Here is a 27,996-nt window from a genome sequence, read left to right as displayed (position 1 = left end):
TTATAGAGCTGAATGCTAAGCCTTTTAAAAAAAAGTTTTATTTCGAAAACGGAAGTTGTCTGCTCCTCTTCCAGTTATTATCACTGTGATTGTAATCATATGTATCATAAAATTATTTGTGGCAATTCTGGTGTCAAAATAAAAAAAAATTATTATTTTTAAAATTATGTAGGTAATGTGGATATGTGTTTTCTGAAGTTTTAAATATTGTTTTTCTCTCCTTGCCTGTAACTATGGCCAATAAATTAGGATTATCAAATGTAAAGAAGGAGCTTAAGCTGGGCAAAAGTTTTGGAAAGGGAGAGAATTTCCATACTTTCAGATGTAAGTTGATTGGCTTAATTTAGCTATAAATTGCAGCAATTTTTTTAATAATTAGTTTTTTTTATATAAATATGGATAATAAATACTTTTGCTGGTCTCCCCATCGTTGAAACCTATTTATAGTTCAAACGCATTCAAAATATTTACAGTTCTTTTACACTACGAAATGTTTATTTTGATTTTGTATATTCAGATGTTTACATATTTTCTCGATTGGTTAAGTGCTGGTTTTTGCCTATAATTTTTGTTATTATCAGGTAAATGTTCATTAATTGAATAAATTAATTATGAAAAATGATTGATATTTGATTATGATTGTTTACGTGTGAGAGCATTTTACATTTAATTTAGTCACCATTCTCACATTAATTTTGTTTATTTTTATTAAAAGTTCATGTGCAAACATATGTAGTCTGAATATATTGGGTATGATCAATATTTCACATTTGTTACTCATTATTTCAAGATATGTAGTATTTTAAACTTTACTTTTCTCACTTATCCAAACCCTATTCAGACATTCCTGTGCTTTTAAGTTTGAGTAAAAGGGAAGATTTCCATATCATGTTCTGCGTCAGAATAATCACCAGGTCTTCGCAGCAACTGGGCTTGACCTACAAGTAACAAAAGAAAAAAAATTCACACAAAAAGAAACCAACTCAAAGGGTATAACTCGTAGCCACCCTCAAGCAGGGGATATTTCTGTATCGTGATCTGTCGCGCCAACTACAATCGTCAAGGTGCCAAATAGATTTTAAACTTGCAAATTTTAAAAAAAAACGTGGATGTTGGCCCTGTGGCTGGTTACGAGTTATATCTTTCGAGTTGGTCCCTTTCTGTGATATTTTTTTTTAGTTTCTCTCGGGTCGATGCCCGAAAGTTTCCAAGCCTTGGCAATTATTCTGCCACAGATCAGGATACGGAAATCTTCTCCTCAAGCAATCGTCTACATGTTTTTTTGTTTAAAAAAAAAAAATCTATTTGCAAGTTTATAATCCATTTTGCCCCTTGGTGATTGTAGTTGTCTCAACAGATCACTATATGGAAATATCCTCAATTGAGATTGATTTCAAAGCTGTTTGAATGTAATATTGATTTTTTTTTCATTTTTTAAAAAAACTATTAGGTAACAGCGAATTCACGATTACTCAAATCTGATAGGACTGACGAAAACCTTTGACCTATCGGAAGTTCGACTTACCGTTGGTTTTGGACTTTCAAAATATTGTCTGATTATTTCATTAATGCTTATTAATTACAAATCTTCTAAATGCTTACAATATTTAAGATCAATTTTCTGACAAGCCTTTTACGATAAGACTGTTTGAAGCACTTTATGATACCCTGGTCCATCAGCTGCAACTTTGCTGTTGTGTTTGGCGGGAGAAACTGCAAGCTTACTGCTTTTAAATTAGGTAGATCACTATGCACTGTGCATTTATCCATAAAGAGTACCACTTTTCTTTTTTTAGCGAAGAATTTTTTCTTACATAGTCTTCAAATAAAACTGATGTCATCCAAAACTTTGTGTTAGACTTGTAATCCAACAGATACGTTTTTACATTCTTGAAACATCGGGGATTTCGGTATTTTCTGATAACAAGTAAGTGCAATTTCTCTGTCCCAGATGCATTTCTTCCAACTAGGACAGTCAAACGTTCCTTGCTCATTTTACCCCCTGAGCAGTTTTCATCCTTAAACATCATAGTCTTATTTGGAAGACATTTAAAAAATAAACCCATTTCATCAATATTGAAAACATCATTTTAACTGTATCCTTGAAGTAAATTTGGTAATGTTCCATTTAACCACTGTTCACATACTTCAAGAGGGACAGCTATAGCTTCTCCATGAAGAGTGCGAAAGACATTGTGTGTGCAAAGGAAGGGAAAAGATATCAGCTCCTATTTATTTTTCTTGCTTTAAAAGATCCAAAAAAAATCCAGTTAAAGGGAGTAAAATTCGAGTAATCAAGAATAATTAACATGAAATTAAATATAAAAGGGTCGGGACCTCGAAGTACGATAACTCGAATTCGAGTGATCGTACTTCGAGTTATAGCGAATTGACTGTAGTATGATTTTTATTATTATTAAATACAGTAGAGTCCCGATTATCCGAGTTAATGTGAACCACGACTAACTCGGATAACTGAAAAACTCAGTTAAAACGAAGAGTATAAAAAAAGAAAGAAAAAGAGTTGGTATAAATGTAATATATTTAAGAAATATAAAATTTATACGAGTATACCACATACAATTCCTATTATTATTAAAAAGCTTACTTGAAAAAACTTAAAAAGTCTATTTTGCGAGAATTAAAGAGTTTTTATTTGAAAAAAGTCCTTAATCGTTTTTTGTTTTACATAAGTTTGGTGCTTTTCTGTAGCAATGTTTCGTCATTTTTTAGGGATAACAGGAAGGCTGGTGTTGCCTCTTTTTTTTTTTGTTCTATGCATTCAGTAGCATTTTCGACAGCTTTAAGTTCATCTGTGTGAGAGATTTTTATATGTGGATTTTCATTGTCACTGTCTTCATCATCTTCGCTAGGTTCATTTTCATTATTGACGATATTAATGATCATTTCATGGGATCAAGTTGTTAAATTTTGTTTTCCCGAATATTTGGAAGATAAAATTCAGATTTATTTTTCGGCGGTATTTTTAAAAATAAAAAATAAACTAGAACAAAAAAAAAACTTAAAATATTTGATAACTCGGTTAAAGCGGAAACTCGGATAACCAGGGCTCGGATTATCGGGACTCTACTGTAGTTGCTTATTTATCCAGAGTTTCATTTTTTGAAAATGTGTATTAAGATTTATTTACTATCAATTCATGGGCTTACAAAATCCCTTAAAGACAACCTTTACAAAATTATTCAACATAAAAACTTTTAAGTTGACTTCGGAGCTGATACATAAAGTAAGTATAAAGAAGTCAAAAAGTCGTGTCAAGATGAAGAGAGAATTAATTTTACCTTAAAAATTTAAATCATCTCTATTAAAAAGAGTAGACTATGAAGACTAATTTTAATTTTCTTCCCCTTAATTCTAATTTCCTTTATTCTATTCTCATTAAACAAATTATGAAATTTTTTATGTCATATTAAATCCACACTTTATATATGAAATAATGTTGAAATCACATTTTGTGATTGTTTTCATATTGTTTTAGTTAAGTCTAATTATGTTTTGAAAGTTATTCTGATTTTGTAAATTTATAGTAATAAGTTACTATTCCTTTGTTTTAGTGCAGATACAATTCACAACATTTTATTTTGTTGTTTTGAATGATATACCTGTTATAAAACAGTATAATTTGGGGATATTTACATATATATACCTGTTTACACCTTCCACCATAACCAAGGTGTTTTAAGTTCTTGTTCTTGCAAAAAGTTTTAAAAGTGATTTACCTAAGGGGTAAGCCAATTGACAGTAATCCCTTTGACACTTTTGTGATTTTTTGTTGTTGTTGTTTATCATGACCTACTGCCCTATTGTTCCCAAAATGCAGCATATAAATACTACTACGGGAATCTTCCCAAATATTTCTACCAAAAATGAATTATTGTTTAGTAATTTACTGTGTAAAATTAAAAATAATTAAATTAGTAAAATTAACATTTGTCTCGTGTTTTGTTTTAACTGAATGGAAAAGTTTGGTATTAAAATCAGTTACAGATTTTAATTTGTATATTTAAATTAACACTGTTAACTACTGCACACATTAAAATTAAATTGTGCTCTAAAAAAATTGCGTAAATTTAGTTTGTTTTGAAGCAAGTTGAACATAAATTGCAAGAGCCCATAATTACCGAACATTTAAAAATTAAATATATAGAATGCAATGTTGTAGTTAAATCTTATTATCTGTATTTCCAAAATTAGAAAAATAAATTAAGAATTCATCTTTTAAAATAAAATAAAAACACTTCGATTTCTATGAGTCATAATCAGCTGGTTTATTCTGTGGTTCAGTGTCTAAGAACAAAAAGCATCGTAGCCTCACAATCCTTAATCAGCGATGCTGATATTAATTTTTTAGGACATTTCATTAGTTATGGTGCTGGTCAGCCATTTGTTTGAAAATTCGACAAACATGAAAAAAAAAAGCTGTTTAAATATGATTTTAACTATAACACAGTGGCTGTGATGTTGCTGCATCACACTTGCATCAAGATTTCGACAGCTTGACTGTGATAATGCAGTTTCATAGTTTTACGTCTGAAAAGTAAACTTCCTTGTTCAAGTCGACTTAGTTTTTTCCTTTTTATTTATTTAAACTTAATTTTATATTTTATAACCAGGGGTCTGCCCAAGCCAAATTTGCTACCGTTTAGCGGTACCTTCACAAATTAAATTTAGGAAAAACAGTAGTTTCACAAAATACTTTTTCTTAAAATTTTATTTTTGTGTCTCGTAAAAAACGATAAATCCATATTTTTGTGTTGATTTTTTTTTAAGTATAATTTTTAATTTTCACAAATTATGTCTAAATTTTCACAAAATAGGTAGGGTGACCCGGGGGTAATTCACGATCACTCTGTTTCAGGGGTAAATAATGATCACCTAAGTTTTATTCAAAAAAAATTTTTTTTTTTTTTTAAATTTGAGACATGGACAAGAATGTTTGTACACTTTAGTAAAGTATAACTACATTTACTTAATAATAGTTTTCTGTTTAATCTAGCAAAATAAGTATTTTTAAAACTGCTTTCAGTATTTTCCACTTCAAAGATGGGTTTCAAAACGGGCACATTTCTGCAAAGATCCCCCTCTTTCTCTGAATAATAAATATTTTGAGATACTTTCTTTTTCATTGATATTAAAATAGTGTAAGCTTTTGTTTAATTGTTTCACATCTACTGTAAACATTATAATTGATTATAGGAAACTATATCAAATGTTGCCTCCTACAGATGGGATAATTATTGATCACTGGGGTATTTCCTGATCATTGTCACTTCTTCTTATAAATAGTATAAAAAATAGCTAATTGTCCTGTCTTAAAGGGGCCGTTCAAAAGATACATACATCTCGAAAGAGGGGGATTTCCTATTTTGTATGATGGGGAGGGGGGAGGCATTATACAAAGTACGTACATTATAAGCATATACCAAATTTAAATTTGACTTTTTCCTGCACATGTATTATACATATGTTTGTTCTTGTATTTTTTCAAACGTTGGTGCCAATTGTAAAAGCTGCTGTTAATCACAAAATAGGTTTGAATTCCATCACAGAAATACCATTTGATGCAGCATGCCCATCGGTAGAAGGTGATATTAAACGCAAAATTTGCCCTTCTTGTGGTACATATTTTGCATCTTTAACTTACTTGAAAGATCACAAGAAAATATGCAAATCTTCTTTGCAAATCAACAAAGTAAGACCAGTTCGTGTAGCAGCTCGTCGACAGAAAAAACTTTTGGTTATCCTCCGAAATCAGGAAAACTAAGATGATGCAGAGTAGATCGAAGATGATCTTGTTGATGAAGATAATCTAACTTTTTCATCAGTCGCAGACAAGAGTAACGCTGAATTGGTGTCTCTCGAGAAGCATTTGGAATGTCCTTGGGAAAATACTGTAGATTAATTGTATTGATTGTAGGAAATTATTATATTGATCAGATAAATCAGATAAGATTATTTCATTTATTGATTCAAAGATAAAGTTTGGAGTTATTGTTTAAATAATTTAAATGAATAAATTATTTTAAATAAATATTTAATTTTATTTAAAACATAATTATTTTAATTTTTATGAAAATAGGGGGGTAGACTAATAAAATGTACGTACGGAGGGGGTTAAAATTTCTCCATTTTTGTGTACGTACTTTTTGAACGGCACCTAAATAACAGTTTATATTTATTAAGTGGAACAACTATAAAATATATTTTAACTGTAATTACAAAATTTGTTTTTAACTGTATACAAGACAAATGTGTTCAGATTTGCTCCATTTCTGTTTTGTCTTACCTTGCTTCTATCTTAATTTTATGTGTGTACAGTGTAAGAATAATTTTTAAGTTTATAAATTAGCCTAATAAAAATATGGTGTGAAATTATAAGCCTAAAAAGTATACTAAGCTTCTAGAAAGCAAAATTAGTGAATTTCTTTTAATGATTAAAAATGAAAATTTCAGTGTGAGAGCTGCTGCCAGAGCTGTTGACATACCTTACTTAACTTTACACTCTCACTTAATGAAGTTAAAAAATCTAGCAAAAGCAACCCATGTGGGAACTTTTTCTTATATTCCAACAGAACATGAGAATGAGTTGGTATGGCAAAATGTATGGCAGGATGCAAAGATTTTTGGAAAATTTAAAGTGTTAATCTTTATTCTTGCATTTGAATAAATCGTTTTATTAGCTGCTTAAACATATCTTTTTGTTTTATTTGTTTGATCTTGATGTCTTGTTTGTTAATTACCATTGTATAATTATTTTTAAACAACCCCTTTCATATAAAAATTGGTGATCAGTAATTACCCCAGAAGTGATCAGGAATTACCCCAGGAATGATCAAGAGAAGGGGTAATTCCTGATCACTAAAAACTTAAAATCTTTTAAATTCTAATTAGATTTTCAAACAAAAGAAGGTAGCATAGGACTCATCTCATATAGCCTCAAATTTCCAATAAATATTAAAATTCTATCCTGAATAGTTTTTTCACAAAATAGATGTTTGCATTTTTTGATCAGGAATTACCCCAGGTCACCCTACCTCTCAGAAAAACCTAGACAGACCCCTGATAACCGTCGCTGAACAGACGACACAGTTTTGACTTTACGATTACTAATTTTCAACTTTCTAGTCTTGTAATTTTAAACTCAATCTAGAAGACAAGGGAACTCCTGGATCAAGTATTGGGAGAAATTTGCTTTCGTGGAGGACTTTTTGATTGAACTAAATAGCATTTGTGTTACATGGACAGAAAAACCTCTTACTGTAAGCCTGACGGCAAGGGGACTCTGACCCATGATCTGTCTACCACTGACGATAGTTTATGTTAGCACTGTGGTGGGTGTGACCCAGGTTCAGAATTCGCATAGACCAGTCATTGCTGGGATTCAAACCCGATTCACCTCATTGGCAGGAGAGCACTCTGTCCCCTGAACTACCATGACTCATTTATTTAAACTAGATTTGCATTTTTACTTTTAATTAATTTCCCGATATCAGCTGTATTTTGATTAACTGAAGCCTCCAACTTCCCACTGTCTGTCCAGAATTTCGGCATATGTTTAGAGATATAAAGCCTCATGCATAATCTAAAAAGACACTCTAACTTATAATTATCTTTTACTGTCTTCAAATTTGAATCTTAATGAGGATTTAAAACACACTGTCTGGGTGACGGCACATGTCTTCTTCTTTAGAGGAAACCTTTTAATGCCATATGGGCACGTGTAAAGCTCTCCATAACACTCGCCTTTCAAGCAACTAGTAAACTAGAATGTTCTGTTAATTTTTGGTCCATTGCTGAAAGAAATATGATGTCAATGTCCAGTCCCTAGATGTCAGTAAATCATAAAATACTGGCAATAGAAGTCTTTCGATCCAGTAACGAGTTGGTGAGAAGAAAATTAAAGAAAGTAAAATCTGAAATAAACTCATGTCTTGCTTTATCACTTTCAATTTAGCTGCGCTATTGACCAATAAAGAACCTACTAATCTTTCTGGAATGAAGGATTTGGTAAATTTTCTTTCACTGAAAAAGATCATGCTTGTGATAAAAAAAAAAATTAATTTTACTTTTAATAATAATGCATGCTTTATTTCTTGATAATTTGTGTATATAAATACAAAACACAATTTATTGTAGTGTATGTTATATGCTAAACTTTAATTGTTCTAAGAATTCCATTTTATACAAGCATGCAATACAAATACAAAATTAAATGTTTTATCTAATTTTTGATTTCATTAACCCTATCACAATGAATAACTTGTTGAGCTTAGCAAGTTGAAAAAGAAGGAACAAATAGAGTCTTAGGGGTTAAGAGACATTGATGATATGTCCCAAAAACTTCAATTTCTGAGTTTATTTAGTTTCTATCAATTTATGGATGCACAACTAACGAATTGATTGACCTAGCCTCAAAAATCTGCAGCGAATTGAAATTCCAACTCAAATTATGGTAAGTTTAATAGTATGAAGATCACTAGGTTATAGATTATGCAACAAATAATTATTAAAAAAATAATAAATAAATAAAGGTTGTATGTTAGGTGCCATGAATGTGTAGGATGGTGATATTAAGGTACTAATTTGTTTTGGAGAGCAGAAAGAATGTAATTCCGCAGTACCTATATTACAATAGGTTTTCATTACGGCAGTACTTAAAACAGCAATACCAGAAGTATTTAATACTACATTTAACTAAACATTAATGGGGTCAATAATAGTAAGGCGAATTTTTACGACCTTCGATATTTAATAGTTTGTTCGCTGAAAATGATTTTAAAAATATTAATGTCGTTATTAATTATTTTCGAGAATTATAATTAATTAATTTTGGTAATAGGATCAAACTGAAATTTAAAAAATTTTGTTTTGAAGTGCTAAATTAATGGAGAAAATCTACTTATTCGAAAAAAATTGTCATATTGTTATTGTTGCCAATTAATTGTTTAATTAATTTTGGTAATAGTCACAAGTTGAAATTAAAAAATAAGTTTGTATTGAAAAGCTAAAGTAATTTAGTAAGGGTACATCTGCTTCCAGAAAACTTAAAAAACAAATACCTTATTATTATTGAAGCCAATGATGCTTAATTCCTTTTAGTAATGGTTACTACTAGTGTTGTGTTAAATAGTGGTTTTTAATAAGTTATAAAGATACTAATATTAGTACTAAGATACCTCTGTGGAAGTAAGTTTTTACGGCCCACCGAAAGAACTATGTGCGGGGAAAAAGTGTTGATTATGATAATTTTTTACTATCTTGAGTTAACCAGAAGCAACAGCATTATGCCAAAACGATACTGGATATTATTAGTCTTTATTTTGAAGAAATGAACTTCTAAACACATGTTGATCATTTACTATTTTTCTTCGCTGCGCTAGTAAGAACGCTAGTAGTAAATAATTCAACCAGTAGTAATAAATAAAAGAAAAATCTACGATTTATTAGTTTCTGAATATTTGTGTTTTAAATATGAAATAAATGTTGCTCTTAAAGTAACGTGTTACAACATCTCAGTAGCAAAATTCTTCGTCGTGATGGTAGTTTTGGAAATATTTTATGTCTAAAAACTTAATTTTTTTCTTCTTTTTTTTTTTTAAATTGAGTTTACATTTTGGAATTGTATCTCCACTATTTTTCTCTGTTTTCTGGTTTTTTTCGTTACTTCTTAAGCGCTTATTTAAATTTAAATGAGTAATGTTTATTATTATTATTTTTAAAAAATTAGAAGTCTGAGATGAGGGGGCGGGAAGCGGCACCACCACGAGTAGCAATGTAGAGCCGTAAAGGGTCGTAAGTGTGGACCAGCCAGCTAGTTAGATCTCAAAAGAGAAGGTTGAATGTAATACTTAGATAAAAAAGAGGTCATGTTTTGACGGAACTAGCTTTGCTCCATTTCTTTCCTCTTTAGCTTTTACTTAACTTTTTGTTTTTTAAACCTTTCACTTTTAAAAACGAGAATAAAATGGAGAATATACTAATTAACGTGTAATATTGACCACAAGTGAAAGGAATTTCGTTTTGTGTTTGTTAGATTTGGTGAAAGCGTGCAAAATCAATTTAGATTGAGGTTCTTTTTTTCATTTTCATTTATTTTTTCATTATGTCGAAACTATAAGGAACGGGATAACTCAAAAGCGATGACAGTAACATTGCAATTTTTAATTATGTGCTTGTCATTTCTTTTTTACGCTATTACATTATTTTGATAGTGAACAGATTTTTTTTTAGCTCTTCTTTTTATTTTCAATCTTATGCTTCTTTTTGTCGAGTTCTTTTAGCTTCCGTTTCTTACGAATATTTGGCTTTTATTCCGTATTCGGCCCTTTTACCGAAAATTCGATCAATTATTCGGCAAAATATTTCTTATAAAAATATTTTTTTTTTTTTTTTTTTTTTTTTTTTTNTTTTTTTTTTTTTTTTTTTTTTTTTTTTTTTTTTTTTTTTTTTTAGAATTTGAATAAACTTAATAAAGAATAATCTTAAATCGTGTTCTTAACTCTAGATAGTTAGTAACAGCTTTTGCACACAATTGTTAATTTCTAAAACTTGCACACTGCTTGCAAATTTATATCGTGGAAGACATGGAAAAGAGAAAATTGAAGAATTAAAACTATAGAAAATTTTATACTGAGCAAGTTTTGTACCGATGATTTTTTTAAATCTATTTTTTTTTTAAAATTATATGCAGGCAAATAAATTTCGTTGTTTTTTCGACACTTATTGTTTAAAAAATTCAGAACGTTTTTTTTTTTCGTTTTCTTTTTTGTTTCGTTTTTGCTGTGTATTACTGTTTTTATTACAGGGCAACATTTTAAAGGAGCGTTTTCCATATACTTAATTCTTTTATTGTCACTGTTTTTCCTGCACGGTAATGTAGATAACCGGTAACATAGAAATTACATACATTTGTAATTTTCAACGATTAAGTTACGTTTTAAGAACTGAGGAAGCATTTTTTTTTTCTGTTTCTCTTTTGCATTTTTTTATTAACTTTTATCAGCGTTTTTATGAAGACATTTTTTAGATGCGTTTCTAATTAACTTTATTCTTTTATCGTTACTTTTCTCAAAAAATACGGTAATGTGAAGAAGTCAAATTGAGATTTTTAATATAAAATTTTTCTTTTATGAATTTAGAACAATTTTTGTTTTATATCTTGTTTTTTTTTATTTTTGGAAAAAAAATTTTTTATTGATGTTTCTTTTATGATGCGGCATTTAAGAGAGTTTCTATTAGATTTTTTTTTCTTCCCTTTTTCTTGAACATACGGTAATTGGAAAACTAAGATGTCCAATTTTAGGATTTTCTTTCTGGAATTAAGAGTGATTTTTGTTTTTTTCTGTTTCGCTTTTGTATGTTTTTATGGGCATTTTTATGATAACGCAGCTTTTTTAAATGCGTTTCTGACTGACTATATTTCTTTTGATGTTGTTATATGGATGCTTTTTCTCAGAAAATACTATATTTAGCATTAAAGTTTTGTTTTAAGAATTAACAATTTTTTTTTAATTTCTCTATTTTTTCAACTTCAAAACTTTTTTTTATTTTTGTTATTATTTAATAGTTGCTTGTTTTTTTTTTAAATTTTATTTATATTAAATATTTTATTAAAATGGCAACTTATTTACAAATAAAAAAAATTATTTTGTTTTTTTCTTTTTTACATACTACTATTTTTATATACTATTTGGCCAAATATTTTTTATTTCTCTATCAAACTACTATTCGTTACATCTCTAATAAGTAGTCGTTTAAGCCTGTCATTTCCTTTAACATTTCAATTTAAAACTTGTGTATCATGTTTTGTTTTAATTCCTTGTATTTATTAATGAAATAAAAAAAATGGTGATTTTTTGCTTTTTTTTCTCCCGAAGAATGGGAAATGTTATCTACCTTTCCGATTAAAATTAATCATTATTCAAGGGAAGAAAAAAAAATCGACGTAACATTAAAAAATACAGCATTTTCCTGTTATTCAAATTTAAACTTTCTAATTTACTGAGCGATTTTAATGTAACATTAGACATATTATGATACTCAAATCCTATATTGAATATTTTTTAAACATTTCTTAATAAAAGAAATAACACTAAATTTTAAACTTTTTTTTTAAAGCTGTGCAAATTCTCATTACTATTATAACCTCTTTACTTTTCTCAACCGTCAAAAAGAAAATGAGAAACTAAATCTTCTCTTATTTTTAGTGGGGGAAAAAAAATCTCGTTTGTTTGAAATGAAAATAATAATGTTTCCTTTCAACAAATGTCTAATCTTATTTCCCTTGAATCCTTTTTGAATGACAATAAAATTCTCATCGCGATTGGAGGAAAAGAAAAGTGTTTTCCTTGTGGTCTATCTCGAGATATATATGTGGATCAATGGCCCACATCTATTTCATCAAACTTCAGCGTTGCAGGAAATTACGCCAGCGTCCTGGATGAATTGGCCGTTATCAAAACCTTATTAGTTCTACTGACCTAAAGTGTATCCATAGCTCATGGCGCCTTAGGCTTAAGCGTCCAGAGTAGTGATTAGAGGAAATTTTCAATGTCATTTCTTTTCTTAAGCCCCCGAAAAGCATTTATAATTATGAAAAATTTAAGACGTTTAAAAGGTAATTACAAAAATAATATAATTTAATAAAATATAGTATAAATTATGTAGCTCATGGTGCCTTTGGCGTAAGCGTCCGGAGTAGTGATTAGAGGAAATTTTCAATGTCATTTCATTTCTTAAGCCCCCAAGAAGCATTTATAATTATGAAAAATTTAAAACGTTTAAAAGGTAATTTAACGAAAATAATATAATTTAATAAAATATATATAGTATAAATTATGTAGCTCATGGCGCCTAGGCGTAAGCGCCCGGAGTAGTGATTAGAGGAAATTTTCAATGTCATTTCTTTTCTTAAACCCCCCAAAAGCATTTATAATTATGAAAAATTTAAAACGTTTAAAAGGTAATTTGACGAAAATAATATAATTTAATAAAATAAATATAGTATTAATTATGTAATGTTACGATTCGAACGTAACTATTTCAATGAAACAAAATTGAAGTACTATTACGATCACTTAAAAAAATTTTTAGAATGGCAATTTTTTTTTGTTTTGCAGAGGGGTTGTGCAAGGATTACTTAAACTTTGAAAGAAAGGGAGGGGAGAAGGTTGTGACCTGCTTATTTTTGTTACAAGAGAAAGAAGGGGCGTGAGCATGCAAATGTCGTACCCTGTAATTTCCTTATTTTTTATTTTTCAATGCAGAAAAAGTAAGAAAATGTTTAAAAAAATTTCCTCGAGGAGTTTCAAAGTTTATAAAATGAATTAAAATATAAATATTGTTATATGCAATGTACATAGCGTGAAAAAATAAACGGACAACCCTGAAATACTTTTGGTATAATGATCGGATTTTCACGTTCTAGAATTATCTTAATGGTTTGAGTGGGTGACCTCAAATATGATAAAATTAGTGCAGACGTTATTTCAAATTACGAAATCAGACACGAAAACGTACTTTCTCTGAATAAACATACTTTTTTTTTCTCCGGCGGATTAAGATTTCCTTCCCCAAAGTATAGTGAGTGGATAGCCGCTATCTGGAAAACATGTTCCCTACAGTTTTCTCAGGAGAGCGGCCCAAAGTTTGGCCCCCGTATAATGTTAATTCTACTTTTCGCGTATTTTTCCTTAACTCTAAAACTTATTAAGCGAATGGAAAAATTTTAGCACACAATTATAAAATTCGTTTATCCAAAGATAATTCCTTACAAAATATAACTTTTAGTAGATATTTATAATTTTTTTTTCTAATAGTCGAAAAACTTTTAGATTATAAAATATGCGTTTTTTTTTTTTTTTTTTTTTTTTTTTTTTTTTTTTTTTTTTTTTTTTTTTTTTTTTTTTTTTTTTTTTTTTTTTTTTTTTTTTTTTAGCATCATTGTAAAAACTGCAATGACAATACGAAATGTAAGCGATATCGGTATTATAGTTCTGAGAAATTAAATTTTGAAAAAGTCGTATGTTATTGGGACCATATTTTTCAGATTGCGGCTGCCCCCTACATATTGGAGGTCAACGATCCGAATCCATCGAAAATAGGAATATTTGTTCAGAGAAATTCGGTTTTTGTTTCTGATTTTGTAACTTAAAATATCGTTTGCTCTTATTTGAGATCACCCCTTCGAACCTTTAAGATTGACCTAAAACCTAGAATATGAAGGTCTGCTTATTAGATCAAAAGTTATTCAGAGTGCTCAGTTTTTTATTTTGCACATTGCACATATTGTTTATTTGTAATGTACAGTGCTAAAAAAAAATGGATCATCCTGAATAACTTTTGATCTAATGATCGGATTTATATGTTTTGGGACTCAATCTTCATGGTTTGAGGTGATGGCCTCATTTTTACTAATTAATAAGTTCAGACGATATATTTTAAGTTATGAAATCAGACACAAAAACGTACTTCCTCTAAATAAACATCTCTGAATAAATATATTCAAGAAATCACGTTTTTCTCTCGCCTTTCACTATTTTTTTAAATTAAAAATTAATTTGTTTTTTGATCTAAAAAATGATTTTTGACATGGCAAGTGTCCAATACTAAGTTTAATGAAATTTCTGAAATCTAGGATATGTTTTAATTCACATTAGGGTAATTCCACAGTACTCAATTCCACAGTAGGGTAATTCCACAGTACTTTTAATTCACATTAGGGTAATTCCTCATGCTACAGATTTTTAGAAATCTAGCTTTCAAATACGATGCAATAATAAATATTGCACTTATTTTCTTTCAACAAAATTTAGGTTGATTACAATTTTTCTGTTTTTTTTAATGATACCATTAAAAATCCTAAGAATCTCTAACTTTTTGAAATTTTAATTAAAATAGCTTGGTAACTCATGCTACCAAAAAAGACACTCAGTTACGNGTATTATAGTTCTGAGAAATTAAATTTTGAAAAAGTCGTATGTTATTGGGACCATATTTTTCAGATTGCGGCTACCCCCTACATATTGGAGGTCAACGATCCGAATCCATCGAAAATAGGAATATTTGTTTAGAGAAATTCGGTTTTTGTTTCTGATTTTGTAACTTAAAATATCATCTGCTCTTATTTGAGAACACCCCTTCGAACTTTTAAGATTGACCTAAAACCTAGAATATGAAGATATGCTTATTAGATCAAAAGTTATTCAGAGTGCTCAGTTTTTTATTTTGCACATTGCACATATTCCTTATTTGTAATGTACAGTGCTCAAAAAAATGGATCACCCTGAATAACTTTTGATCTAATGATCGGATTTACACGTTTTGGGACCCAATCTTCATGGTTTGAGGTGATGGCCTCATTTATACTAATTAATAAGTGCAGACGATATTTTAAGTTATGAAATCAGACACAAAAACGTACTTCCTCTAAATAAACATCTCTGAATGAATATACTCAAGAAATCACGTTTTTCTCTCGCCTTTCACTATTTTTTTTAATTAAAAATTAATTACTTTTTTGATCTTAAAAAATGGTTTTTGACATGACAAGTGTCCAATACTAAGTTCAATGAACTTTCTGAAATCTAGGATATGTTTTAATTCACATTATGTTAAATTAATAATTACATTCGGGAAAACTTGCTTCTTTTGACTCACCTTCAAAAAACTGCTATCTTCACGGCTCTGCATTGACCATGCCGCCTTCATATACTCCATATTTGGTTCTTCTCGTCATAGGATCTACCTTCCGCCTCTCGCAGTTCTTTCTCTTATTCGGGTAGGCTACCCCCCCCCGATGAAAAAAAAGTGAAGTTATCCTGGTTAAAATTGTATATATACATACAAAAAAAAAATTTAACTATTTGTTTGTAAAAGTTTGATATAAATATTTCGAAAATTTGATCTTGAATGAAATATTCTGCTGGAAGTTAGAATCCTAAATAGTTATTATTCTTTACTTATTATTTTTTATTGTACATATTTATTATTTTTTTTCAATATGCATTTATTTATTGTTTTTATTTTATTCATTATTTTTTACAATATGCATTTATTGTTTTTATTTGATTTATTATTTTTTTTATTTCATTTGTTCGCACGTTATTGATTTTTTATTTTTGATAGTATAACCAACATTTTTATTTTATCGTAAAAAACGTATTAAAAAATAAAAAATCATGTTATTTGCATCCAGATCAACTAGTCTGCTAATTGTGTGTAACTGTTTGGTGGGAATTTTAGGCTAAAGGTTTGATATATGTTTTTTTAGTAATCATCTGTTAAGTTAAAAGAATAAACCCATTAGCCACCAAGTTAACGTTTATTTATTATTATTATTTTTTTAACGTTTTGAAGTTTTAAGTTTATATCAATAGTACTTAAGATTTTTACACAAGGAACTGTGATTAACGATTTCATTAAAAGAACATTAATGGACATCAAAATAATTTAGTTTGTTATTCCATGCATAAATATTATTTGTGTTATGATATATTAAAAATGTTGATATTAAATTTAAAAATAAAGTAAACTGTATTTTATTTGAAATTTAAACTTTAAGTGCTCTGTGCTTTTTATTGAATGGAACAAAATTCACAGGATCAACCAAAAATGTCGAAGACCTATTACTTCCATTTTTGTTTAGAAATATGATTGCAATATTTTTTTTTATTAAAGAGGAAAAAATTGTTTTTTTTATTCTTAAAGATATTAATTTAAATCATATATGATTGATGATATTTTTTTTTCTTTTAATTTTTTGGATCTCTTTAATTTGTTTCTAATTTACTGTGTCACGCTCTTTTAAGTTTCATCAACGTGAGTGTTCTCAAGTCCTTTCTAAGTTTTTACTCTTAAATACTGAATTTATTATTAAACAATAACACTTTTTATTTTAGATGATTTTATGCCAGCATCTGTTGATACATCTAAAAGAGCAACAGTGGACATTGGTGATGGTCATCAGGTTACCGTGACTGTTCCTCACATTGAGGTAAGCACTGAATATTTTATTGAATGGTTGTCAGTTTTGCATTAAACTGATCGTAAGACTCGATTCCCAGTAGATCACCATAATTGAACATCACTGAACGAATTTATGATATGGATGAGACGGACTCAGCCCTAAAACCCGGGGTCGCTTCAGGGCTCCGTTACTGAAAAAGTTTTCAGGCTTGGGCGGGTACAGACTTATGATAAAATTTTCATGAACTTTTTTACTACTTTAAAGAAAAACATTTGTTACAGTTATTAAGTAATATTGTTCAATTCCCACCTGGGTTGACATTCGTGAATTCAGGCGTATTAGGTTAGATTTGTGGGGTACTCTTTCAGAGGCACCATATTAGGTGGGCCAAGGTTGCTCCCTTAGTAAGGACAGATAGTACGGAGAAAAAAAGAACATCTATGCCTTGTCCGGTATTCGAACCCAAAACCTTGCTTATACAAATCCAGTTCCCTGACCCCTACACAGTCTGGTCGACAGTTATGAAGTGTAAAAAAAAATATTAAAAAGGTTTTAATGACTTATTTCCTTGTTTAGGCAGCAAAAGCCTACTAGTGAGACTGCAAAATTTGACCTGTATCTGATATTTATCTCGAACCTGATTAAATTTCTTCAGGCTCGGACCTCCAAAAGCGAGCTCAAACTTATCTCTAGTGTATGACGACTTTGATCAGCCTGCAAAGAGACAGAAGATGAATTGGGGGAGCCATCCCATCTCCAGAGGATGAAAATTGTGGTGGCATGTCTTCAGTGGCCCCCATCCCCCCCCCAAGCTCTTGGGCGCATTCTTGGGCAAATTCTAAATTCCCCCCCAAACTATTCGTTTTATTTAGTGTAAACCCCCCCAAGCTTTAAGTGGGCGCATCGTGCGCCCACCCTCCCCCCTGATGGGGGCCCCTGCATGTCTTTGGATCATCCTCAGGGATGTCTCCCAGACCATCGCCAATAGCTCACTGTGCAGTTCTAGTACAACATAAATGAGGTTGAAGAAATTTTGTTAACCAAGATTTTCAAAATTGGAAACAAAATAATGATCTGATTTTTCTTTATTTTATTATAGTGCTTTGATAATACTGACTACAAAAGTTGAAGACGAAAGAATAAGAAATATATAATGGTGATTCTAATAAGTTTTTTTTTTGGGGGGGGGGGGAAATCCAATTTTGCTACTTTTAAGTTTCTATTCTCTTAATAACTCCAAACTTTTAAGAGTTTTGCAATATTTTAAACAATATTTATTAAACATATTATGTTAAAACATTCAGTTTGATTTATGTTTTTTTTTATGTTCTATTTTAAATAATAATAGAATAAATAGTTTTATTCTTAAGTCATGCTCTTTTTAAAACATTTTTTTTGATGTTATAAATCATTTTAAAGGTAACTAAAAGCACAGGAATGTGATAAATTCTAAAATTTTGCCCACTCTTTCATCTCAAAATATTTGTTTTAGAATATTTGTTATATTCGAGTTTTTGCAAAATTTGTGCAAAAATAAAATTAAATAAAACGTGAAATATTTTCTTTAATGCTAGATAAAAAGAGCTAAAGGAAAAAGAAAGTGACTTTTTTTTACTTAATGTTATAAGAAATCAATAAAATCATCAATTCTACTGTGCTTTTGGTTAGATCAGGAGATGAGTTTTTTGTTGAAGATTTATATTTGTTGCGCTAAAATTTACAAAACTTTCTTTAATTGGATGCAAAAATTTTTAGATTTACTTTTTATTATTTTTATTTTATCTATTCATTTATTTATATTTTTGTTAACCAATATAACTTCAACAGTATCAGATTAAAGTTAGTAGTTAAAAAGTAGATTTTTGTTGCTGATTTTTTATTCTCTTTTCATTCCGTTTTGATGGTTTCTTAGGCTCACTTTTGCTGATTTCTTAGTTTCTTATCTTTTTTCTGTTACTATTTGTTAATCTTAATGATTTGTTTTAATTTTTCCATGAATTATGATTTCTTTCATTAGAAATATAGTTTTTATGCTTGTTTTTTTATCACTATGGTTTGATTTATAGGGATCTGGTACTGCCAATACTGTATTTAAAGGTTCCAAGAAACCTTACCAAAAAGAATGTGTTCTGATTATTGATCATACCACCGGAGAGATAACTCTTGAAAAGTTGAGTTATAATGTGCAACTTAAAAAGACAAGGTAAGCGTATTCAAAATATATAATAATCTATTACCACATTCCATTTAACTAACTCTGAATAATTTTTTGGATCATAAATATTAAAAGCAAAAAACACTAAGAAACTGATTTTGATTAAGGTAAAATGTAAGAAAATAAAAATGAAGGAGTAAGCCACACTTTAAAAAAATTAGGACTTTTTTTTCTAACCAAATTTCAAACTAAGTTACCAAATTCTTCGACACTGCTGACTGGAAAGAGACTATAAAACATATAATAATATTTATTGTTATTTTTTAATTGAGCTTTCATATTATCAATCACTTCAAAGACGCTTGATATCGATATGGATGTAGATATTTAGGTTTCATGATATTTCTGTGCATTAATTTTTTATTTCCTAGTTTTTTTATTATTATTATGAAGAAAAAAAATTATGACCAACAGGCCTGTTGCTCATTCGAAAAGTAATTTTCTTTCTTAAAGCAGTAAAATACTTTACTTATTTAACTAAAATATTTATATTTGCATCAAAGTTACTAAACTTCTGTTAAAGGTTGAGAATTTTCTTGTAATTAAAATCTGAATGATGAACTATTGTTGTTTTTTCATAATTATTGAAGAAAATTTAAACATTCAATGCTTTATTTTTTCTTAAAAAAGGAAATGTATTCATTAAATTCCCTATTATGCTTATTTTTAAGTATATTATATTTTTGAGTAATACTTTTGCTCAAAATGTAAAGAAAACTTTAAATCACAATTTTTAACTAATGCTGAAAAACAAAGCTCGTTCATAACATTATGTTAAATTTTTCTTTTTTTTGTTTTGTTTATTATTTTTTATTTTATCTTAAAGATTTATTCATAATATCATGCGCATTACCAACACATGGAAAACTATAATGTGTTCTTCATTTTACATATCTAACTTATGTTGCCAGTCTCCCATTCACAAAATCATTTTTGTAATTTTAAAACTTTTTCTTATAGTTTTTTCCTATTTCAAGCATCAAAGTGTTTTTTTCCCCACATGACAATATTATTTTTTTTATTAATTTATTTAAATCAGCATTAAAATAATTTCTTAGGAGAAAAAAAAATTATTTGTTATTTCAGCGGGTCTCCAGTGTTGCCGACCACTAAAACACTTTAACTTTTACATTTTTTAGTGTTGTCACCTTTCATAAAGTAAAATAGCATTGTAAAAATCCATCTTGTTTAAAATTATTGCTTTTGAAAATTAATAATATAAATTATTAAAATTTTATGAAAAGCTAAAAGATATTTTAAAATAAAAGTTTAAAGCTCTTAAATACATTTTATTGTTTGCATACTCAAAGTATTGTATCAAAATTAAAAATTGTCAATGTTTAATGCTATCATTTAGTAACCCTCTACAATTCATGATAAATTTTTCTCTAAATACATTTTAAAATCTTATTGATTTTATGATTACAAAACCATAAGATTTATTAATTTAAAGAATATAATAATAATTGTTCTTACTCTAGTCTAGAAAGTTCAAAAATTCCACTTTTCTCAACTTTACTGCTAATTTGTGTTGGGGTATTATCGCTATTTCGGAAATCTTTATGCCTAAAAATAAGTTTTTAAATCTCCTTATGCCTAAAAATAAGTTTTTAAAATATCTTTTAACATTTTCTATTTTAAATTTATTTAGGACTGAAGAAAGTAGTAAAATAAAATAAATAAAGGTAGGTAATAGTAAATCTAAAATTCCCCTTTGTAAAATTAAAACTATTCATTGAGGCCGAAGAAAGTAGTCAAATAAGGTAGGTAAAATACCCCAATCCTCAAACTAAAACCCTTCATTGCTTATCTTTATTCTGAACTTAAAAATAATATTCATTGCTGAAATTGTTTAATATTTTTTGCAATGTTTAATATTGTTTAATATCTTTTATTTAGGGCTGAAGGAAGTAGTAAAATAAGATCAAGTACACCTGTAGAAGGCAATTACGTCAGTAAGAAGTCGCCTCCTTCTCATAAGTTATCTCCTCACCAAAAACCCAATTCAACTTTTGGACGATCATCTCCTAATCAGAAATGCTCACCTCTTCCTAAAAGCCCAATTGGCAATCACCCAAGTCCAAACGGAAATTCAAATTCTTCTATGCCTTGCCTGAATGCACTGTCTTCTTATAAGCCACCAGCCATTCCAGAAGTTCCCAGCCATTCTCTTTCCTGCGAAGAACCTGCTGCTGCTCGTAATATATTCTATAATTTTTTTTGTTAGAAATTTTATGTAATAAGTTAATGTTATATTTCATTATATACACTTGTGTGCAAAACTTAAGCAACAAGTGCGTTTTTTTGTCATAACTCTACAAGAAATCATCCGATTGACATGAAATTTGAATATGATGTACATTATTTTGTACTTAAACGATGGTAAAAGAATAATGGCGCAGAAATGAATATAAAGCTTAAAGTAGGGTATGGAACAAAAAAAGGCTTTATTTGACATATAGTGGCGTTACACATGATTGCCTGAAGAAGCGTAAGTACAACTGGCAGATGTTCCCTAGTATGGGATATGCCCTCCCCTTACTGTAATTGTTGCTTGGCATCGTCTCTCCATGCTAAGCACCAGATTATCCAGGAGTTCTTGGGGTAAACGTCTCCATTCCTCCTTTAACGCATCTTTCAGCTGATGGGTGTTACCAGGAGGATACTGTCGTGTCGCAAGACGTCTCCCTAATGCATCCCACACATGCTCTATGGGATTTAGATCTGGAGAGTAAGCTGGCCAATCCATTCGTGTGATATCTTCACTTTCCAGTAGCTCTTGAACATCAGCAGTACGGTGTGGCCGGGCATTGTCATCCATAAAAATGAAGTCTGGTCCAATGGCCCCTCGGAACAGACGCACATGGGGTAGGATTACCTCATTGCAGTAGCGGTCTCCAGTTACAGAACCTCGGTCGAAGATCTGAAGCTCAGTCCGCCCGTTCAACATAATGCCACCCCAGACGACAACTCCAGGACCACCGTAACGATCTCTTTCCGCGATGTTATTGGGATGAAATCGAGCTCCAACCTCTCTCCAGATCAACTGACGTTGAGAATCGCTTGTAGCACTAAAACGACTCTCATCTGTGAAGAGGACGCGACTCCATTGATGAGGTGTCCAGGTTTCGTGTTCTCTGCACCACTCTAAACGGTGCCGCCGATGGCTAACTTTTAAAGGTATGCAGCGTTCAGGACGTCTAGCAAATAAGCCACCTTTGTGGAGGCGTCTGGCCACTGTAAATCTTGATACTTGTCGTCCTGTGACTGTGCACAGTTGCTGAGATTTGGCGCTCGCTGACTGAAAACGGTTTCTTTTTGCCTGGAGGACAATGTAACGGTCATCTCTTGGTGTTGTTTGCCTTGGACGGCCACCACCAATCTTCCGAACAGCTGTACCAGTAGTTTTAAGGGCATTCCAAGCATGAGAAACAACACTTTTGTTGATCCCAAACTCTTCGGCGACACTGGTCACACTATGCCCCTCCTCAAGCTTCCCAATCATTCTTCCTTGAGTAAAGTCGTCTAAATGATTTCTTGAAGACATGTTTCACAAAACAAATCACTTGCATTTGCAGTGAATGTCTTTAACTGCGGTGCTCCTCATCCTTTTACCACAGTTTTGACCTGCGCGCGCCGACCCACAAGGTTAACGTACACTTATGTCACCTACGACGTTTTATTTCTAAAATTTGCATACAAATAATCTTTCTACTGAATTACGTGCATATTAAACTGCAATTTCATGGCTATCTTATACTTTGTTGGGGAGCTGTGGCCGAAAAACCACTTGTTGCTTANAGAAGCGGGATAACGTACGAAACGGACAACGTAAAATCGGGGTTCCACTGTATATATATTTGTTTGTTTGTTTGTTATTGTGTAAGGGCTAGGCTTTTATAATATTTTAATTTTTTTTTACACTTTAAAAATATTTCAGTTTTGCTCTCACTTCCCTAAATACCTGAAAAAATAAAACAAATTTTCTTAATTTTTTTTAATGATTTAAATTAATGCCTTTTGTTTTCTCTAAAAATCAAGGTACTTACCTATTATCCTGTCAACCATTTTTGCCATCATGACAAAATCATTCTGATATCTTTCAAATTTATTTTAGTATAATTTTTGATTATAAAGAAATTGACAAAATACAAATGCAACTTATCACATGCTAAAAGTGAGATAATTTTTAAATATGAATTATTTCTAAATTTATTTTCAGACTTGGGCAAAAATATAAGCGCAGTATAATATGTAAGTACCCACATATCAACTAGTTAAAATCTTGATTTATACTAACTATTAATTTAAATCAATGACGCTCTATTCAGGTGGGACAAATTTTATAAGTTTAAATTTAAAAATATTAAAGAATGTCCGTAAGGTCCATGATTATCTCTACAAAATATGTCTTCATTTTTTTAAATATGAATAAGGTATATAAATTCATAAATTATAAGATTTGAATGCTTTCTAATTTCATATATTTAATAATAAGTTGTAAAATTCCAGATTGTATTCAGGCTCTTAAAATTTTAATTCTCATAATTTTAATTTTCAAAATTTCTTTAACAATCATGCTCATATATTTTATCAATTCTGTTGATCATTAAATCGAGTAACAATTTTGCTATTACAAAAAGTAAGTATTTAATATAGCTTTCTTTTAACGAATCTGAACTAAATGTTTAAATAAAAAAAAATATGAAAGTTACAGAAATTTTTATTTGCGCTGTTGTCTAAAGGTGTTTCAATAAAGTTTTTCTTATAAATAAGTTCTAATTAAAATTAAACTATTTCCATAAGAAAGCCATATACTTGTTTGTTTAAATTTTTCCCTTCTCTGAACCATTGGAATTTTATTAATAAACTCTTTGGTTATATAAGTATCCAAGCACAAATTTGAGTCTACTTATTTTTCAGATGCTCCAGAAGTCGGAGTTCTTTCATCTAGTAGCTCTAGTGAATCAAGTAGTAGTGGGGAATCTAGTGACTCTGAATCTAGTGATCATGAAGAGATGTCTATGAATCAGAAATCTCACAAGCATGGTAATTTAAAAGTATTCTCTTACAATATTTTAGAAAAATGTTTAGTTGTACATGTATGCTGCTAAATGTTTTTTGCTCATTTTTAAAATTATTCTTAAGGAAAATGATCGTTATTTTTTTTATTACTTTTTTAGTATTTAAAAACTCTAACCATTACAATTATTTCTCAATTTTACAATTATCTACACGATTTTACCTCTTGCTATGAGCTATGCAAATTATTGTCTTAGGAAAAAAGTCTAATTTTGATGTTTTTCACAGATTTTAATGTAATATGTGACAAAAATACTGAATCTTTCTCTACTAAAAATTAACTAATAGGCATCACGATTGATCGCTACCTCCACCGCATTTCTTTTATTACAGCTGCAAAAAAAAGAGTGACCACTAACTCGGGAAATAGGAAAAACCTGTAATTCTCAGAGAATTTGAAAATACCATGGGAAAACCTAGAATTCTCTGGGAAAATCACAATCAACTTTGGAAATTCTAAAAATATTAGCGATTGATAAAATGATCACGCATAATTTTAACTCTAGTGTGTTTATACCCATTATTAGACATGAAAACTGATTTAGATAATCAATCACATCTAATCTAGTGGTGCTAGGTACTATTTTACTACATTTCAGATACTACATCAGTACCATTTTAATAAATAATTTTAATTAATGTTATGTTTTTTCCACTCACTATTTAGAGCATTTTTTAAAATTTTAATAAAACTTTATTAAGCAAGATTATTATAAGCATTTTAAAATTCACCTTGATCTTGTAATAAAATTTTAATTACAAAGATAATAAATAAGAATTATAATTTTTACTTATTTATTCAATTTTGTTTAATATCATGGAAGTTTTAAGTGTAAAAAGAATTTAACAAATTAAGATACGAGTTCTGCAGAATTTATTCAGAATTTATTTCATCTATTAAAAAAATTTCATTTGTATTTATTATTATTTTTAAGAAGCAAAATCTTATTTTTCTCCCTTTTACACTCATTGTCCATTTTTTTAAAAATCTTGCATCAAAAGTCATACTAAGATTTGAAGGAAAAAGTAAGTTAGTTAAAATGCAATTCATTTATTTTATAACCCTTTAATTCTATTTTATTTTCTTTATACTTTAGTTCAGTAAAACTTATCAATTGTGATAGATTTCCCCTACAATATAATTTCCATTTTCCCCCTTTCTATCTTTTATCTTTTAACTACTAACTCTGCCATTGCAAAAATTTTCAACAAGATTAAAGAAAAAGTGCTGAATTCTTGTAATTTTATTTTATTTAATTTTCTTTTAGTAATATTTTGGTCTTTAGTGTGTGATGTGTGTTGTTTAATAAGAATATTGTTTAATTATTAAATTTGTCATTTTTTTATTGTAAAACTACTGAAAACTGTGTAAAATTTTTACTGTCTGTACTGCAGTAATCATTACAAAAAGTAAATTTTACTAAGAGGTTTAAGTTTCTGATTATTGCATATGTTAACTTAATACAGTTGCAGAATTTTTATAAGTTGTTTGTGTTGATTTTTTTAAAAGTCTTATATGATCATGAAGGGTTTGGAGCTATTTTGTTAAAAAGCATATTTTATTTAAAGGTTATTTTTAGACACATTACTAAATTCTAGAATTTCCACTTGATAACATCGCCATACAAAAAAAAAAAATATTATTACCTACACGGAAGTTGTTGTGTTTTTCACAATAAAAACTGTCCTGAACAGTATGAAAATCTGGCTTTTTATATTGTCTCAAGCCATTTTTATATTTTGTGTGAATTTAACTAAATTTTATAGTTTTAAAAAAAGTCATAAAAATATGTTACATAGGTTATGATTAAATTTTTTTAGATCTATCTAATGGTGCTGCTGAATCTCACCATAAGAAAGAAAGATCGAGTGCATATTCTTCTTCCAACACTCTTAGTATGCCTTCAGCTAATTCCATGCCTAGTAAGAGTATGCCATCTGGTATTTCTATGCCCAGTATGTCTTCTTCCAACTCCTTACCCAGCATGCCAAAGTTCAATCTGCTGAGTAAGTATTTCTATGAAATTTACAAAACATTTTTATATTTTAAATCATTATTTTTTTTCAGTTTTTTTTCTTCTGAATAATGTATGAGATGAACATATATCTCAGCTTCTAACACTGTAATGAAATTTTCCAGTTTCTCCCAGTCTCTTTGCGTAATCGGAAATTCTCTTATGTCTTTCAAAAACATTCGCTGAAATTGAGAAAGTTCCTGAGAAGGAAATCTCTATCAAAATGCATTTATTTGGCTCATTGTTTACTTTGAAATTGAAACTAATACTAATGGATTAATTTAAATCAATCTCATATAAAAGCTGTTACTTGTACCAAGAACAGACTCGTTGCTTACGAAATTTCTGAAACAGTTATTAGGTACAGTATCTTATGATACTGTAATCTGGACCAAAAGATGCATATAACTTGTTAATATTTAAAACAAAATTTTTTAACTGATTCAAATAAGTAATTCACTGTGGAGAATTAAGTATAAGATATATTTTATGACAATAATATACTTAGTGACAATAGTATACTTTATTTTTGTGTTGGCAGCTATATTGGGATAGAAATAAAGAATTTCATTACTTTAAATGGGAATATTACTGTCATAATTGTTTTCTGATAACTCATGAAAATTTTTAAACATTTTTGTAATTATTATGCAGGGATACCAACTTCCTCCTATTTTTGGAAAAATCAGGGGAAATAGCTTAAAATCACTAAAATCACAAACTATACATTCAACTGTTCTCTAACTGTACAAAGTACTAAGGCATCCTATTTATCTTAGTAGATTTTGCTGTTTTAGGAATTTTCCCTTCTCTTTATTTGTTTTATGAGGGGAAAAAGATTCAATATTTTCTATAATGTAAGATTTATAAAAAAAATTGCTAAGTGAAAGGCCTGTCACTTATCTAATACATATTATTAATTTAAATATACAGTTACAAATCTTATATTATTTAGATTTATGATTTCAAAGTTTAATTAATTTTTTTATTATTTTATTTAAGAGCAGTTGATATTATTAATGCAATAAGCATAAAATAATCAAAGTGATAAATCAAGGGACCATAATTATTTTGACGCTTTATATTTTCTGGTAAGTCATTGAAATTCTTTTTCTTAGTTGTTTAATTAGAGAAATATTGATACTGATTACTGATTTTAAATCTTATCTTAACATTTTCTAATCAGTTTGTCATTAAATTTGCATGCTCTCATGAAAAAATTTTACCATGTTGTCATAAACAAAATTAATTTTTTCCTCTTTTTGTGTAATTCTTAGGTGAGGATTTGAAGCTGAGTGAATCTGATAGTGACCAGTCTGAATGATAGTTATATGATTTTTATATGGAAGTGTTTGTCTAATAAATTTTATTGTGGCATATATTTCCTGATTCCATCAACTATGTAAAAGGATATTAATTGCTGTGATATGTTTACCTTTTACATAGAATAGTATCTAATTTTTCAATTCCATGTACGTAGTTAGAGGGTGAAATAAAATATGGTTTTGAAGTTTAAATTAGCTTTTTTTGTGTTTTCAAATCAGTGTGAAATGAAGAAAAATATACTCAGTGCATCATTTAAATTTAAGAGATTCACAACCATATCAGATCATTTCTATTAATTGCTTTTCTAGACAGTAGCAAGCATAGGCTACATAACTCACTGAATTGTTGTATTATTCACCTTTTTGGATTAT

The 27,996-nt window shown here is 29.2% G+C and overlaps 1 protein-coding gene and 1 long non-coding RNA gene across 2 annotated transcripts in view; one reads left to right on the top strand and one right to left on the bottom strand.

The window, feature by feature from the left end:
* Positions 1-66: 66 nt before the first annotated feature.
* Positions 67-27,816, top strand: LOC107436321 (ELL-associated factor). Its single transcript, XM_016047983.3, has 7 exons — positions 67-324; positions 16,920-17,014; positions 19,054-19,190; positions 21,102-21,400; positions 24,126-24,251; positions 26,106-26,291; positions 27,577-27,816. The coding sequence occupies exons 1-7, from the start codon at positions 234-236 to the stop codon at positions 27,621-27,623; spliced, it is 981 nt and encodes a 326-aa protein (XP_015903469.1). The 5' UTR covers positions 67-233; the 3' UTR covers positions 27,624-27,816.
* The window catches only part of LOC139426212 (uncharacterized), a 33,185-nt gene continuing 5,621 nt past the window's right edge, over positions 433-27,996 (bottom strand). The window contains exon 3 of the long non-coding RNA XR_011637416.1: positions 433-938. This is a non-coding gene — a long non-coding RNA (uncharacterized lncRNA). The remainder of the gene's footprint in view (positions 939-27,996) is intronic.

Source organism: Parasteatoda tepidariorum, chromosome 8 (genome assembly GCF_043381705.1).
Source record: "Parasteatoda tepidariorum isolate YZ-2023 chromosome 8, CAS_Ptep_4.0, whole genome shotgun sequence".
NCBI classification, from domain to species: domain Eukaryota; kingdom Metazoa; phylum Arthropoda; class Arachnida; order Araneae; family Theridiidae; genus Parasteatoda; species Parasteatoda tepidariorum.
The sequence above is the reverse complement of the archived record's forward strand: the minus strand, read 5'-3'. Positions and strand labels throughout refer to the sequence as shown.